The 16808-nt window shown below is 37.7% G+C and overlaps 2 protein-coding genes across 3 annotated transcripts; one reads left to right on the forward strand and one right to left on the reverse strand.

Moving 5' to 3' along the window:
• Positions 1–5160: 5160 nt before the first annotated feature.
• On the reverse strand, positions 5161–11329 carry LOC133720683 (putative general negative regulator of transcription C16C9.04c). Its single transcript, XM_062147105.1, has 14 exons — positions 11163–11329; positions 10891–10990; positions 10521–10651; positions 10295–10439; positions 10024–10133; positions 9661–9744; positions 9535–9583; positions 9359–9450; positions 9120–9258; positions 8809–8882; positions 7875–8728; positions 7486–7602; positions 6415–7383; positions 5161–5478 (listed from the first exon to the last, which is right to left on the reverse strand). Exons 2-13 carry the CDS (start codon positions 10981–10983, stop codon positions 6863–6865), a joined length of 2409 nt encoding a protein of 802 aa, XP_062003089.1. The 5' UTR covers positions 10984–10990; positions 11163–11329; the 3' UTR covers positions 5161–5478; positions 6415–6862.
• A 1588-nt stretch (positions 11330–12917) lies between these two features.
• Positions 12918–15614, forward strand: LOC133721136 (L-ascorbate peroxidase 2, cytosolic). Of its 2 annotated transcripts, none has more exons than XR_009852078.1 (9): positions 12918–13154; positions 13242–13416; positions 13920–13985; positions 14356–14404; positions 14492–14577; positions 14676–14755; positions 14885–15019; positions 15121–15179; positions 15306–15614. XR_009852078.1 is itself a non-coding variant. In XM_062147672.1 (9 exons), exons 1-9 carry the CDS (start codon positions 13036–13038, stop codon positions 15322–15324), a joined length of 756 nt encoding a protein of 251 aa, XP_062003656.1. In that variant the 5' UTR covers positions 12918–13035; the 3' UTR covers positions 15325–15614. The 2 variants fall into 2 exon arrangements, 1 of the variants encoding a protein (XP_062003656.1); XM_062147672.1 differs by having other exon boundaries at positions 14885–14987.
• Positions 15615–16808: the final 1194 nt, after the last annotated feature.

Raw genomic sequence — 16808 nt, forward strand, 5'->3', positions numbered from 1 at the left:
TGGCCATTACGTATCATTCTGCTACCGACATGGGGTAGACAAAAAGTTTGTGGTGGTGACACAACGTTATATAGACTAGGTCAACTCATTTAACAGTTCTTACTTACTTAAAAAAGCAAGTCTATAAACTAAGTTAACACCATAACATAGTAAATAGGCAAAGTAACCAAGACTCATTGACACTTACTAAAACTAACAAGCGTAAATCCCAATACAAGTAGGAAATTATTAGAAATATAAAAAAAAAACAACTAATTAGTAACCCAACGGGCCTAAAGGAGCAACCCTAGGCCCAACAGCATCCTAGGCAACTCGCCGCGAGTGTGCCACCGCCGCCCGCTTCAAGGAACACCACAACCACTGCGTCGCCACAACCTAGAGAACAAGCGACGAAACTCGAAGCAGCCAAATCTGGATCCAAAACCAGACAAAGATCTTCGCATCCCAATATGCCAACTGAAATTCCATAGATGAAGCCCACACCACCGCCTGAGTCTAAACCCAAAACCTTGCCACCCTCGTCGTCCCTGAAAAAACAATGCTGACAACCCCCAAGTCACAAAGATGCGCCGAAACAGATCACCATCGACCACTATCAAACCCAAGCAAAGCAACCCATAAGCTGAAGGAGCATAGGTTAACACCCGTCCGACAGCATCACGAACGTCGGCAAGGCAAGCCCGAGTCAACGCCGGAGCACCACCGAACGAGAGGAATCTTGTCTAGGTTTGGTCTAGTCGTTCGCGTGAGGAGCTGGACTAGAAAACAAATAGTATTAGTCTTAGGAAAGTTGGGCACCCTATTGGGAATATACTCTCAATACCTTAAAGTTATGATACCAAGTTATAAAGTATACTAAAATAATAAAAACAAAAAATTTATGCGGCTGACTACCCTATATTCTTTTTATATTTTGAATAATGCTGGATGAACTACTTGCATTTCATTTTACGTAAAGTTGATGTATATCACGTCATTTTAATGAAATTTTTTTATAGATTGAGCTTTGTGCTATATGCTGCCACATAAGTTGTGACAATAGATGGTACTCAAAAAAATGATTCACCCAGCACTGTGACGTACAAGTTTTAGGCTTCAATGATGTTATTTGACATTGAATACCTCATAAACAGCCAAACATATCTTTCATTGTCTCCTAATTAGATCTATTGTCCTTCGAAGCGCACAAAATTTTGGCGCCATTGCCTATACTATAAGTAGTAATCTATCATACTTTAGAGTATGCAGTACTTAATTTTTTTCATCCAATTTAATGCTAAAAATTCAAAAATATTATATATTATGAATCTCGATAGAACGTTTCAATATTGATATGTAATAAGCAGATACAACTAAAAATTTGGAGTTCGATAGAACTTTCCATTATTGATATTTGCTTGATGAACGCTAGCAACCTCGCTCATAAATTATTCATGTGGTGAAATAACTACTGCAAGAAAATTATTTAAGAATAAAAAAGTAACTAATTAATGTTGCAGGCAACTCTTTCTTTCTTTGGTTATTTACTTTTCAGTCTTTTCTGCGTCTTTCACTTTCTGTTCACAAACTTCAAGGGCTACGAGGCTGAATGAGTGAATGCTGTCACCTACGACTGGAGACTGGTCTGTGTAACCTGATCATCACATATCATCTGAGATTCTGAGATGGAGATAGGAGGATGAATAGCAACTTTTATCTCTAGAGCAGTACGTAGTTCATCACAGCCGTGCAGCTGTGCCCTCGTCGTCTGCGTCTGCATCTGCATCTCTGTCGAGCTCTGTGTCTTTCTGCACTGCTCTGAATCATTTATATATATATATATATATGTGTTTATAGTTTATGTAAAAGGAAGGTTCACTGTTCGTATATGGACGTGGCCCAGAACCAGAACACAGAAAGAGGAAGATCACCTCGTGATTTGCATATCTCTCTCTCTCTCTGATCAATCTTCCTGGTAAATTAAAACCTGGGTTCCACGTTGGGTATTACACCAAACTGACCAAAGTACCATACTCTCGTTCAATGTATTGATGCCTCTCTTGAATAAATAAATAATCACACCCAAATCAATTCCATAGCTCTCTCACTCCGTTTTGTCTATATGCATGCTTTAAGTTGGGAGAGGATGCTTTTGTCATTTTCACCATCAACCTTTTTCTTTTCCCACTTTTTTGTTTTTGGTTTTGGTTTCGATTGATTGAATGGTCATCCACTTATAGTTATAATGTTGTTGATAGGGTGAGCTATTAATAACTGGCTAGGCTAGTCTGTCAACCGACCTAACCCACAGTAAAATTGGAGCCCCAAGTCTCCTCTACGTTTTAGTAATGGCGCCTAAATTACCTTTTTGCTCTCTCTTTCTCTCTCTCTCTCTCTCGAGTCTCGACTTTGCTTAAATCTTTTTTTGTTTTGTTTTGTTTTGCTAAATGACCTTAATTAAATTGGTGAAAAAGAAATGTAGGTGACTTTATCGATCATGGCAAACTACCAAATACACGAAACGTGTCTATCTTTACAATTATCAAAAACTTGATCTCAGTTATTTTTCAATTTTCACAGATGATCGACCTAAAATATCTAGAAAATTCCTTACATCCTCATAGAGTAACTCTTACCTATAACACTTCAGTAATAGAGACGTTCTAAACCCTATGGAGTACGTAACCCTTATCTAAATTCCTATCGTCATAGAGTAACCCTTACCTAAACCCCCATATAGAACTTTTAGCTACACGTAACCCTGTATTACTTTTCTTTAGCTAGTAGACTCTATGGTCCATGCATAATGCATCTACTTTGTCCTGGCACGAGTTATGCAGTAATTGATGGTTAATTTATGCACATATTTGTACCCAGAATTCCAGAAATTATCATATATAACTCAAGGTAAAAATGTAAAACCCATCCTTCTTTGTGTAAACACAGTAGAAACATGTCCTTATTCTCTCCACCATGGACAGATAACACAACACAGAAAACACATAATGCTGTTGATATATGCTACTTCATTCAACTATTCCAACGAGCAATTAAAGAATCGCTACTGTAGAGTGTTCCATGACTCCATTCTCTGTCCCTCTCTCTCTCTCTCTCTCTCTCTGTGATCAATCTTCCATCAGTTCCATGTAAAACCTGGGTTCCTAGGTTTAATGGACCAGGTTTAATTTCTTCCACCAGATCATACACAGAACTGTAGCGTAGATCAGTCTGCCTGAGCCTAAAGCCCAAAGGGTAGTCACCGTATTCATACCTCCACCAAACAAGTACGAAAGTACCTGAATTTCCATGGGCTAGCTAGCTAGAATCTTCAGAGTTCACGACAGATCGACGAGTCATAATCACAGCCTCCTCCTACGTACTACTACTAGTAGTCCTATTCTCCCATCTATGGCATTCTATTTTTCACTGTATTTATGAGAGAATGACGAGTGAATATACAATTGATTATCCGGTACCAACTTGAATGTTTTCTCTGTATATATGCGAGCTTCACCTTTTTAGGGGCAAGCAGTGGTTTTCAATACTGAGATAGTGTTGCATGCGCATAGGACAATAAAACCTACTCAATTATTAACGTTACACCAGTAGCTTTCCTTGAGTGGTCTTCTCTCTGTTTCTCTCTCTTTCTTTAATTTTGGGGGGACTGACCTAGAGTGGTCTTCTCAGTCCTTCTGTTAGGGTTTCAAGTTTCAAGTTTCAAGTTTCATGTTTCAACAATATATTAAAAGTTCCGACCCGTTGATCTACACCAAGACCTTGACTTCAAATTATTTTCTGTTAAATCTCCAAGTTAAGTATTTGTTTCCTACTTTGGATTGAACTTCTCATAACACTCTTTTGATATCTTTAACAAAATACATAAAGAAGTAAATTCTTTTTTTTTTTTTTTTTTTTTGAAGAAGAATTGCCTCGTACTGCATGTAATTTATTATGATACCCAAAAATAGGTACGTGCTTTGTTCATCATTTTTGACAGAAAATCCGATGGTTTTTAAACATGTTACCTAACTGGTGGATTCCACAAGATTACGTACACTGGAGTAATAACATTGTTAAGAAGCAATGAAAGTTGATGTGGTTTATCCATGAACAGGTTTTACAGACGATTAATTCCTAAAACGACGAGACCAGTTCAATTATTTAATGTAGAGTATAGGACAATCCAATTCAATTATCAACGTAACAGTGCAATAGTACCTTCAGCTATCCCTCGAGTGGTCTTCTTGGGTTTTCAATTAACTAATATGGCTGTCACATTTGCCGACGACTTGTTGGCAAAAACCTCGCTCAAATAACTTGGTCGGCAAAATCCTCTTCTGAAAAATATAAAATAAAAAGAAACATGCATTCACAGACGAAAATGATTCACCGATAAAAGCCTACCATGTGGTTGACTAAACAAATCTGACTGTTGTTTCCAAAGATGACCGTTAATTTAGACATATACATTGAAAGACCAATTCCAGAACAATTCAAGTCTGAAGTGTAGTAAACTTTGAAAATTAGATAACACTGTTCCAGTTTACTCTCAAGCGTAGTAAACTTGAGAATTATCTAACATGCGTCCAACTTTACATGAGTGTACTTTGGAAGACCAATTCCTGGGCTTTGATCAGGCGTTCAAGGTCTAAGATCTAGTGCCTGGGATTAAGTATAGTTTGGAGTTCAAGGCTCGCGCACTTCAACTAAACAACCTAAAACTATACAGGAGTTTGGAGGTCCAAGTCCATGAGTTGAATTTGATCAAGGATTCAGGGTCCAAGATTCAGTGCTCCGAATAAAGGGTTCAGACTTCAGAGTTTGGAGCTCAAGGCTCAACTTCAGAAATGCAATCTATCACAGACGACAATTTGCCAAAAACCTTGGCAACGAGAAAACCCAAGGTTCAGTGCTCGGAATAAAGGGTTCAGAGTTTGGAGCTCAAGGCTCAACTTCAGAAATGCAATCTATCACAGACGACAATTTGCCAAAAACCTTGGCTACAAGAAAACCCAAGGTGTCTGCTTGATGCAAGCAGCAAGATAATATGCTTCAAATCTTAGATTATCTAACCTTTGGATTCACATCAGTAACATAGGGCAGGTTTCGGATAAACAGACATCATCACAAACCATGAAGCTCGATCGCAGACTTTAAAAGTAACTAACTAGTGTCAAAATATAAATAGCAAAACCCCAGAAGCAGCCAATTGAATCTTCTTTCTTTTTGCATGCTTCAGTCCTACTTCTGGGTTCCCATCTGTATATCTCAGGTCCTGTTCCACAAATTTCTTCATATATTTGATGCTCGAGGGACAACAAAATAAGAATCAGTCAGAACATCGCGACTTATTTAACATCTATTTAATCATTACATATTCCCCCAGGTAAGTAGTTCTCAAACTTTGACTAGGTGACATTAGGTAACATTAGACTCATCCATTAAGTTCACCAAACAAGACCGAAGTATATTTGCCAATACTAGTACCGGCAGCACTACCTGCATAGAAAGAACAAGACATTACAATAGTGAGGTACATTTATCTGAAACATGCAAATTTTAATTTTCCCTCCAGCCAAAAAAAAAAAAAAACAAGACCAGCAGTGGAAAAAAATTTCTGGACACTATTTAAAAATAAGGGTTATTATCACAAATGGTACCTGAACTATACCTCAATTTTATCGATGGTACCTGAACTTCAATTTTGATCACAACCAGTACCTGAACTTTTCGATTTCATTTTAAATGGTACCTAGAGCCACCTCCAGTCACTATTCCAACTAAAAATGGCATGTAAAGGCAATCATAGTGATGATCTTTGATGATTTCAAGGGTTGCGATCATATATAGTGATGATTTTTTTGGTAATAGACTTGCCTTGAATTTTTTTTTAATTTTTTTATATTTTAGATTTGGCTTTTTTGGCCGGAATAGTGACCGAATGTGGCCTTAGGTACTATTTAAAATGAAATCGAAAAGTTCGGGTACTGGTTGTGATCAAAATTGAAGTTTAGGTACCATCGATAAGATTGAGATATAGTTCAGGTATCATTTGTGATAATAACCCTAAAAATAAATATTCCAATTCTGCAGCATCGAGACTTCTATCCGCAATCAATTTCAAAACTTCTCCATTACCTCATTATGCATATCAAGTACTTCTTAAACATAGCCAAACTTTTAAAATAATTTGTCTAACTTTTGAATTTGTAGATGCATCGAAAATAAAAAGTGGAAGTCCTTTCGCACAGAGCAAACATACAGTGCAAGCATAGAAAAAAAGTTTAACATGGTAGATTTTGATACCCTAATTGGGACTTTGAGTGATTTAACTTCATATGATGCAGTATATATTACTTATAAATCGAAAAATAAATAAACATAATCACAGAAAAAGGAAATTATCTATTTCAATATCTCTGTGGAGTATCTGACCTTGCTTTTACGCGAATTATGGTATCAGCACATCCGTGTTCCCTCGTACCCATCATAGCATATTTATATCCTTCATATTTTGCAACTCAAGAAAGTGTGCAAATAGGCCTCTATTGGTAATAAACGCCTCCACTACATGGAGTCACAGTCACAGCATTCAAACTTACCACAAAGAAAGGAAATGCCAATGCTTTGGGCTTCTCACTAGCCAGTGAATGCATATCATTCCTTCCCGCTCAAAGTGCAGTACCTAAGATCCCATTACCTTTTCTTTTCCGGAAAAATCAAATTTCCAAATAAGAAGGTGAGAACATAATTCTTACCAGGTGACACAAATCAACCAAGGATACATCCCTCCCAAAGGGAAAGTTTACATCAATTGAAGCATCCACTCAATCACATTGGACCCAAGTCAAGTACGAAAGATAAACTCTAGGCTCAGAGAAACTCAAATTTCAAACCCTTTGCTGTTTAGATCGCTGAAGTAACTTGATCGAGTCTTTGTATCTTCATAACAAGGAATGAATTTGTTAAATCCCAGTCTCTCATTTCTCAGCAATTCTGAAATTCCTAGATCGCTTGCACTCTTGACCCCATTCCATTGAACCCAATGGCTATTTGATACATGCACATCACTGATCTGTTGAGGGGTGGACTGAGCGAATGTAGATGGATTGGGTTGAAATTGATTGGGATGCTGTGGAGAAAGTAGTCGTGCATCATGCAAGGAAGAGTATGTATTCCTGAAGTGGTCATGAAACCCTAAGTTTTGCTGTGTAAGAGTTGACTGCTGTCTCATCATATGGAGCCTTGCATCTGGCTGAGAAGAATTATACTGTGATAAAGTTGCTCTCCCTCTCTCCAATATTCCATTACCAATATCAAAAATTGATGGCTCAAAGAGCTCAGCATCGGGAGTGATGCCAGAGTAACCAGTGGGCATAGCAGCTGGTTGCAGCAAATGATTCACTGGGGGACAGAAGCCAAACTGTTAAGAGTTGATCTACAAAAGATCTAATAAAAATACAAACCAATTTCAGGAAAAATAAATAAATAAAAAGAAATACCAACCAGAACTGTCAAAAGCCTGGTCCACCCTCCTAGACCTCCCATGAGAAGAAAAACCTGGAGGTGATGCCCTTCTTGGTACTGAAAATCCTGGTGGGATCGAAGTAGGTACTTCTGTAGCTGTCACAATATATTGGAGCAAAGAGTCTCAAAGCAATGGACAAATTTATCTATGATAATTAGTAAATCCTCACAAAAGAATATAAAATGATTGCTAAATCCCAGTCCTTTTTCGAGAGAGAGAGATCCAACATAAATCTCAAATCATGAACTAGAAAAGCAGACTCTACCAGCTGTTTACAGATAATCAAATAAACAAGTGACGAGGCAAACCAGTAGATCAGGAAAAGACCGAATTACAGTAATGTATATAGAGTATGCAAGATACAAACCTGAAGCTTTAGGAGACAAAAAAGAACGGCTCCTGAGAAGATTTGAAGACTCCACATGTATGAAAGAATCCTTATTTAAATCAGATAAAGAAGAGTAGTCTTTGGGCGGATGCCATATATTATCACAAGAATCCTCTTGCTGGGCAAATGAGAACCTGGACTGCTTTTTCTCATGCATTTTTCTTGAACTTGGTACTCTGAGAACACTGCTTTCTTTATCAGTTTCACCCAACAAATTAACCAGATTATGAAGCTCAGTTAAAGAACCTTCAGGTGCATCCAAATTCATCGTCAAAATATTTGAGATTATGCCACTCTCCCCTAAATCTGAAGAAAGATTGCAGTCAATACTGGCTCTATTGTTTTCAGACCCTTCCAAGTACTTCGCTAATCCCATCTTTGGTAACACACAGGAAGGATCAAATGTAGCAAAGCTACTTCCTTTGTTATCACATAAACTTTTGGATAAGTTTGGTGATAGACAATTTAAGTTTCTGCTGCTTATAAAGTCTGTGGATTTAATATCTCGATCAACACCTTTATCTGGTGATAGACAATGTCCAGAAGTTATACCTATAAGAGTGCTATCTACAAAGGCTCCTGCAGGTTTATTTGATACGGCTACTTGACCAGTTTCTTCACTATTCTGTTTGGTCAGTACCAGATGATCCAAACTATTAAAATGCACTTCACAGCTTTCTTCAGATGTAATAGATCTTACTCTGAGGTTAGAACTTTCAGTGCTTACAACTCCTGATGAAAGAGCATGAACGTCACTAGAGGTCTCAGGCTTTTGATAGGAAGGCATTTGAGCACTTGTTCCCAGGGGTAAACTAGGGGCAACCTGCATGACCCTGATAGAGGAGATCAGACCACATTAGATTTCAAATCACACAACAAAAGGCAGGACACCACAGACCATGATATTTTATACCAAGAAGTTCTTGCAGGAGTAGCTCTTCTAGAGTCTTCATCTGCACAAGATCCCTTAAACTCATCCCTAGTGATCTGTTGAAATGTGATAAATCAAAGGTTAGTATAACTGGTGTGCATAGTGTGGCTACTACCGATGCTCATGAAGTATATATATCCATAAAAGCTCATAATACTAATACTTCATCTTCATGAGGCTCATTTTTTTGTTTGTTTTTCTCTGGAAATACCTCGTACCAATCTCACTCAATAACTAATTGTTGCAAAGAAATAAATAAATCAAACACACAAAAACATTATGCAGAGTCTTACATTTAAAGGATGTTTGACAAGTGGTTTAGCTGCAGATGATATTTTTGATTTGCTATTCTCATCCACTGGCGTAGGTAACCCTTTCCCTGGACGCTGATGCAGATTATTTGTAACACCGATAATCTGTAAATCCTTACTCCTGTGAAGCCAGTAGAGGTCAAGTTATAATATGCTGTTGCCCAAAGAAAAAAGAACTATGAAACTGGATGAAGCACATGCATCTCAGAAGAAGTTAATACCTTTCAAAGGCCGAAACTAGTTCATCTTTGGAAAAACTATCTTCCTGAGAGCCAAAATCATGGAGATACATACAATCTGCATTGCTACAAGGCTGAACAGAAACATAATTGTTCTCAATGATCACAACCAAGTTCTTTTTGCAAAGAGAATCACCCAGGATGAAATAATTACTTACCACATTTTTCAACCAAGCATGGCAATACTTTGTGGTTCCAAAACATGCTCTGCATAAGGAAACTGTAACTGTTACAACATGGCAATCCTACCATTGTAATCTTAATCGATAACAAGACAGGCTTACCTCAAAGAATTACCATCTAATACAAAACTGTGCACCGATTGAATACATCGAGCTGCCTCATATTCACTTGAGTACGTTATATACCTAGTGGATGAAATGAAACCATTACTAAAAATTAAAAATAATGATACAGCACTCGACAACCACCCAACATGCTTAGTATGGAAAAATAAAAACAAAAGGTCAACCTCTCGACATAAGTAGCCAAAATTTTCAAAATTACAGATGATTATTTTAGTTATGCAAGATGAGGGATCATGAGCAATTATTTAAGATGGCGAGACACAAGTGTAAGCCAAAAACTGTTCATTCTACATCAAGCATGTTTAAGTTCAAGACATTAAAAGTGGCAAACCATCTTACACACAACAACTGTTGTTCGTAGCATGTTGAATATCCCCAGTCGATGTACGAGAAATAGAGACCTTCAACACCTTTCCATACTGGCCAAAATAGTCCCTGCGCTTAAGAAGCTAGTAACAACCAACCAAAAAAAAAAAGAAAAGTAGCTCAGAATCTACATAATGGAAGTACAAAGCTTATAGGGAAACAAAGACATCAGATTATGAGTGCAGTAGATTCCAGTTAGATGCCTAACAAAAACGACACACAGGGTGAGATAATAGTTAGTTACCTCTTCTTTTGCAAGGTTAAGAGGTAATCCAATTATGTATGCTAGATTCCGCTGTAGAACTCTAACATCAGTGAGATGCTTCTTTGCTTCAGGTCCCTTGGGGGGCTTTTTCTGTTTCCGCTTCTGATTAACTTCAGTCACCAACCTGCTCAAAAGTCTGAGAATTTACAACAAAATCCACCACTTGGCACAGAATTTCACACAATAACAAGAAAAATTCTCTTACACTGCTTTACAGTTTGCTGCCACCCTCATGATCTTCTCTTTGTCGTAAGTTGTTCTGCACAGCGGACACCGACCTTCCCTTCCATCCTTCTCCGCCATTTCCATAATGTGATTCCAGCACCACAGACAGACCTGTTTCATAAATGAAAGAAGCAGAGTATGACAAGCAAAGCAAGAAACCACCACAAACTTTGAACGTTACAAACCCTATCTCGAAACCGAAAACACGAAAACAAAAGCAGCTCCATAAATTCACAATGTAATCACATTCACACATCAGCATGGCTTCAGTTATTTACTCTTTTTAACTCAAAAAAATATCAAGGAGCTAGTAAATTAGAGTGAATGACAAAGTGAATGTTGAAACGAACCTCATAGCCACATTCGCAGGGCTTGAGCTGCTGATCGGTCAAATCCATCTCCTCGGCGCATATCGGACACGTCTGTTCTCCGACGTCACTCATGGCTTCCCTGAGCAACAGCAAAAACCGATTAGAAATCCAGCTCAAACCAACCGCATTGCCATTGGCCAAATCGAATCGGAAGTCTGTGCTCCACTGAAACCCTAAGTCGGAAACTGCAATTGAACAAAAATGAAATGCAATCGGAGAATAAGAGACTAGGTCAACAATGAGAGACTTACAGAGAGGAAAGTGTGGTGGAGGAAGAAGAAGAGGAAATCACAGGATAAGATAAAAAGGGAAAAGGCAGGGTGAGAGTGGGGGGGAACAGAGAAAAAGGTGTTTCGAGTTTCTCTTTGGATTTGGAGTCACCTTCTCCTCTCTTTCTTTCTCTCTATCTCTCTCTTCTCTTCTCTTCTGTTTTTGGGTTCTTTTGTTTTGTGCGTGTCTAATGTGACCTATGACGTGTCTTCTGGCGCCGTTGGATGTTATTGTTAATTTCAAATCCGTCCGTTCAGCTGGTTGCCCTAAACCGCGACGAGCCAACGAACTCTTGCCTGGGCTTTGACCGGAATTATTTGGGATCATGTTTGAGCTGGGCCTGGGGTTTTTCCCGGTCCAAGAGAGCAAATAAATGCTTCAATAGTGTTTTTTTCCTTCCAAATCCCTCTATTCCTACATTAGAAAATGTGGATAATTAAGCTAGTAAAATAAATACTTCTTGATGTTCAAAGTATTTTAATATATAAGGGACAATTGCATAAGAAAAACTGGTCATGGCTGAGTCTTCTACACAGTTTATAAAAATTGGTGAGACTAGTGTGTTGGTTGCTAAAGCTACAGCTCTCATAGGTGCTCTTTCTGCTGCCAAGTTTATCATTATTCCAAACTCTTGGTAGAAGAAGACTCAAAGGTTCTCATAGACTGTATTCTGGGCAAACACGACACTCCCTGACAGATCTTGTCGCTAGTTAAAGATATTAAAAGCATTTCTTCTTCTTTTTCTAGGATCAAAACAGTGCCTATTTTTAAAGAAGTTAATTTTGTAGCCGATAGATTAGTTTCTTTTGATCTAAAAGATAGAGACTGTGCCATTTGGCATAACTGTCTTCCCCATTCTTTGTTCACAAAGTTCCATCTGGATCAGCTGGGAGGGGGGATTCCTAGAGGTTTCCAGTTGTAGTATGTGTTCTGTTGGTTTTTCAGTAATCAAAAAAAAAAAAAAAAGGTTATCAACAAGAAAAATCCCAATCTTCCAAAATTGAAGAGCCATATGCCCACAAGTGATCGGAACACATATGCTAGGAGAAAACCAAACTCATCGCTGATAGAAAGTATCCACAATCAACAATAATGTTCACCTAATTAGTAATACGACGAAACTTGCTGATAAGTTTTTTTCATTCTAAAGCTAAATGTATCATTCATCACTTAAATGACAAATGAAGTAGTTATCTATGAATAACTGCACTAACTAACTCATTACTCGTCATAATTATATTTAGAATTTACAGCTCTTCGAAAACAAATTTTTCTAACTCTGCCCTACACGCATCATAAAAGAAGAGAGCAAAGTTGATTTCAAGCTCGATTTGACATTCATTAATCTTCTTTGATATAAAGCTTTCTAGAAGTCACTAAAAAATGATCCCTTTCCATCCAGGAGTCACACTTCTATTGTTTATTCTAAAAGAGTCTAGACTCTAATATCTATCCCCAAAACGCAGAGCTTATTCTCAAAACGACTGTACCAACAACCACTCCTTTGACCAGCAACAGAACCCGCCAGCCACCAGTCAAAAACCTCCATACCACTCTCTTCACGACACGTGTCCACTCTCTTCAAATGCCAATTTCCCTCTTTATGATCACACATTCACACCACAACCGCGCGTACATCTCTGCCACGTTGCACGATCCCAGCCGTCTATCTCATAGGACTAGTTTAGCGCCAACCAGAACATTCCTAATTTCCTATATATTCATTTGCTTTCTCACCCTTTCTGCGTCTCTGCTCGATCTCTACTCAGTTCCCGAGCACCGGTGATCAACCAGTGTCATTCCGAGTATTCAGACTCCACAATAATTTTCAGATAAACGGTTTGTTCTTTTTTCATGGCGAAGTGCTATCCAACTGTGAGCGAGGAGTACCAGAAAGCGGTTGAGAAATGCAAGAGAAAGCTGAGAGGACTGATCCAAGAGAAGCACTGCGCTCCTATAATTCTCCGAGTGGCGTAAGAACTCTTATTAAATCACTTTGTTTTGTTTGTTTGTTGAGAAATTAACTAACTAACAGCTGAGTTATGGGCTTCAATGCACAGGTGGCACTCGGCTGGGACGTTCGATGTGGCAACGAAGACCGGAGGGCCGTTCGGGACGATCAGGGACCCGGCGGAACTGACTCATGAAGCAAACAAGGGACTCGAGATTGCAGTCAGGATTTTGGAGCCGATCAAGGAGCAGTTTCCGATTCTCTCATACGCAGACTTCTACCAGGTACATTTGCGCTAGCAACGTTGTGCTAAACTATTGGATCATCTAAGTTGTTAGGAACATTGTGGTTTCGGTTTTGTCATTTTCAGGCTTTACTAACTAACGTACTGTTCCAATTCGAGTCCTGTTTTCTATCATTAAAAAAGGGTTAGGAATTGGAATTTGGTTAGTATTTACTATTTAGGCTACATTAGGGTTTCGATCATTCTCCTAGCCTCCAATGTGGCCACAAAAAAAAAAAGTGAGATAACTGAACTTTGACAACTTTAAACTGTAAGATACGGAAATGGAACTTGCAGCGAGTTATTTCAATTAGAACTATGCCTCCAACATGACAAAATTAGGCAGGCGTTGGACTCGAATGGGGACAGTCACTACACTAAAGGTGTACAGTATACAAAATTGAAGCTATGTATGTAAATGTGATTAGTGCTGATTAAACTACACTAGATGACTACATTTGTGATTTAGCTAGCCCTGATTGAAATTGGGATTGTGTCTTGAAGTTGGCTGGAGTAGTAGCTGTAGAAGTAACAGGAGGGCCAGAGATTCCTTTCCACCCTGGTAGACCGGTAAGTGAACACCTTCTTAATTACTCTCTGAAATACATACTATGGTTAACTTAACTCATTTATGCTTTGTTTCTAAATATATATGCAATGTAGGATTGATAGTCCTTAATTGTTGAATAGCCAGTTAAAATAAAGTTACTTGGCTGATGACTTTGGTTGGTTTTATGGTTAATGACATTGACAATGCACAGTACAATCAAAGGGTGTGTTTAGTCTCAATAGAGTGCACTCATCTAGCTTGAAGCAGATTAGGCCTTTCTTGATTCTAATAGAGATTAATTGCCTTGACATATAAATCTTCTTAGCAGAAATTCTAGCTAGCTAGAACTCATTGGTTCAAATTTCTTTTAAACCTCTTGTATAATTTCAGGACAAAGAAGCACCACCACCGGAAGGTCGCTTGCCTGATGCCAAGAAAGGTTTGTAATTACAAAATCCTAAGTACAAGTGCATATGATGAAGATGAAAATGCTTATTGTTGGTATACTTAATTAAAATGAATGTAGGTGTGGATCATCTGAGGGATGTATTTGGTGGCCATATGGGTCTCAGTGATAAGGACATTGTTGCACTATCTGGTGGACACACCTTGGTCTGTTCTTCATGACCACAATCAGCATCTTAGCTTCTCTGATTTACTGATATAGTATTATAGTTTTACATTTTTACTCTTGGGATTTTCCGATACAGGGTAGGTGCCACATGGAGCGCTCTGGATTTGAGGGACCCTGGACAACCAATCCCCTCATTTTTGACAACTCCTATTTCAAGTAAGAACGTACTAACTCCCATTTGAGTATTACTGTTGAATTGGTATCACCTTTGTTGATCAATTTGAACCTTATAACCATCTCTTTAATTTGTACCACCACTGCCTGTGTTGTTTCCTAATTGAATAGGGAACTTATTAGTGGAGAGAAGGAAGGTCTGATCCAGCTCCCATCAGATAAGGCTCTTCTTGAGGATCCAGTTTTTCGTACTTTTGTCGAGACCTATGCTGCGGTTTGTATCTTCTAATCCATTGTGTAATCTTGGTAAATTATAGCTTGGCTTCACTCTATGGTACGTTGTACGTTATAATAATTTGACCCGATTGCGATTTTTGGTGTTGTTGTGATTTTGCTCTTCTAATTAGGATGAGGATGCTTTCTTTGCTGACTATGCTGAAGCCCGTTTGAAGCTCTCAGAGCTTGGGTGAGTACATGAAACAGTTAACCTTAGTGTTTATGATTAATTTTTCTTTGCTGATTAAAATCTTTGCATTTGTTCGTCTATCTGAAAATTCTGACCATCTTTATATCATTATTTTTTCCCCTCCAGATTTGCAGATACTGAGTGAAGGAATTGTAAACAAGCTAGGTGGTGCCTTGTATGAATTCTCCTATACTAATAGACTGAATTTTTGCTTGTAATACTTTGTGCTGTATATTTGGTTTTTTGGCAATGCCCATAGAAGGCAAGCTATAATAACACGGCAGCTGCACTGCTAAACTAGTTGGGGAGTTGGGCAAACTAGTGTTTATAATCTCTTGTGTTTGAAAATTGGAGTGGCAGTTATGTTTTTGTCTTTGTTGCTAAATGTACCAATCAAATTTCTTAATGTACTCAACATTTCAATATTTTGCTTCACATTTTCAATATCACCCTTTATTTATTTTTTTAAAGAAAATATCACCCTTTATTTTGAAAAATTAGAAAAGAAAAAAAACTCGCCTGAATTTCCCTAAATTGACTTTATCTCCTCTTCTTGTTTTTCTACCCAAGCCTTTTGAGTTTGGCGGTCATATAATACCCTACATAATTGAATTTAATTTGATGGTCATATGATTGAAGAAAAACATATATTATTTACATTCTGAAATTTCTTCTTCTTCTTTTTTCTTTTGGCTGAAATTGATCTTTTTCTTCTTTTAAATATTGAAAACATAAGGGATTTGACCAATCCCGTTGTTCATTAGTTGGACATGTAAATTATATCAATATGAATGATTACCAGTTGGAAACGTTAATCAACATATATATCATATGAAAGTAAAACTGAGATGGAAGAGAAGCAATTCAAGTTGCTGGCTCCAAAACATGAAAGGAAGGTAGACATAGGGAAGATTGAAGAAGAAAATAAAGAAATAGCGGAAGAGGAAGAAAACCGCCGTCGGTGTGTGGCAAGTGCAGTTTTTTGTTGTTTGTCTTTTTTTCTTTTCCTAATATTAACATAAGGGGTAATATTGGAAATAAGTACCACAATTTATATTGCTGGGTGTAATTAGATATTTGCTGGGTACATTTAGAAATAATCTTATCAAAATAAGATTCTCATATCGAATACATGTAGCATCTAGAGCTATATTTTTTGATGTTGTAAACACTGATTGCCCAAAAGACTTATTTATTTAATTAGTTTTTTCTTAAAAAAAAATCAAAAGGAAAGTAATGTTAATTCACTAGCTTATATATGGTTCGTTCGAATTTTGTGTTCAGTATGGCTAAATTAGAGGCCACACATTTTGATTGCAAAAGAAAGTCTCATCAAGGGAACCTCTTTGTATAATGGAATGAAAGTATATACTATATACTGATACAAATCTACTTGCTGCACGTAATTATGATGTGACCCAACTAATTATTAATCGCTTGATGAATCTGGCCAAGAGGTTCAGCAATTTAGCCAAGTGTTTGGTGAAGGAATCTGAAAAGGAAGAAGGCTAGCTTCAACCATATAAATCGTTATTTTCTGATATTTGGAAGAGGGGACACTACGTCATTCAATTATTGTTATGTCGATCATCCACAAGTCATTAAATACTTATCGAGATTAACTGACAA

Source organism: Rosa rugosa, chromosome 7, assembly GCF_958449725.1.
Source record: "Rosa rugosa chromosome 7, drRosRugo1.1, whole genome shotgun sequence".
Classification (NCBI taxonomy): Eukaryota; Viridiplantae; Streptophyta; class Magnoliopsida; order Rosales; family Rosaceae; genus Rosa; species Rosa rugosa.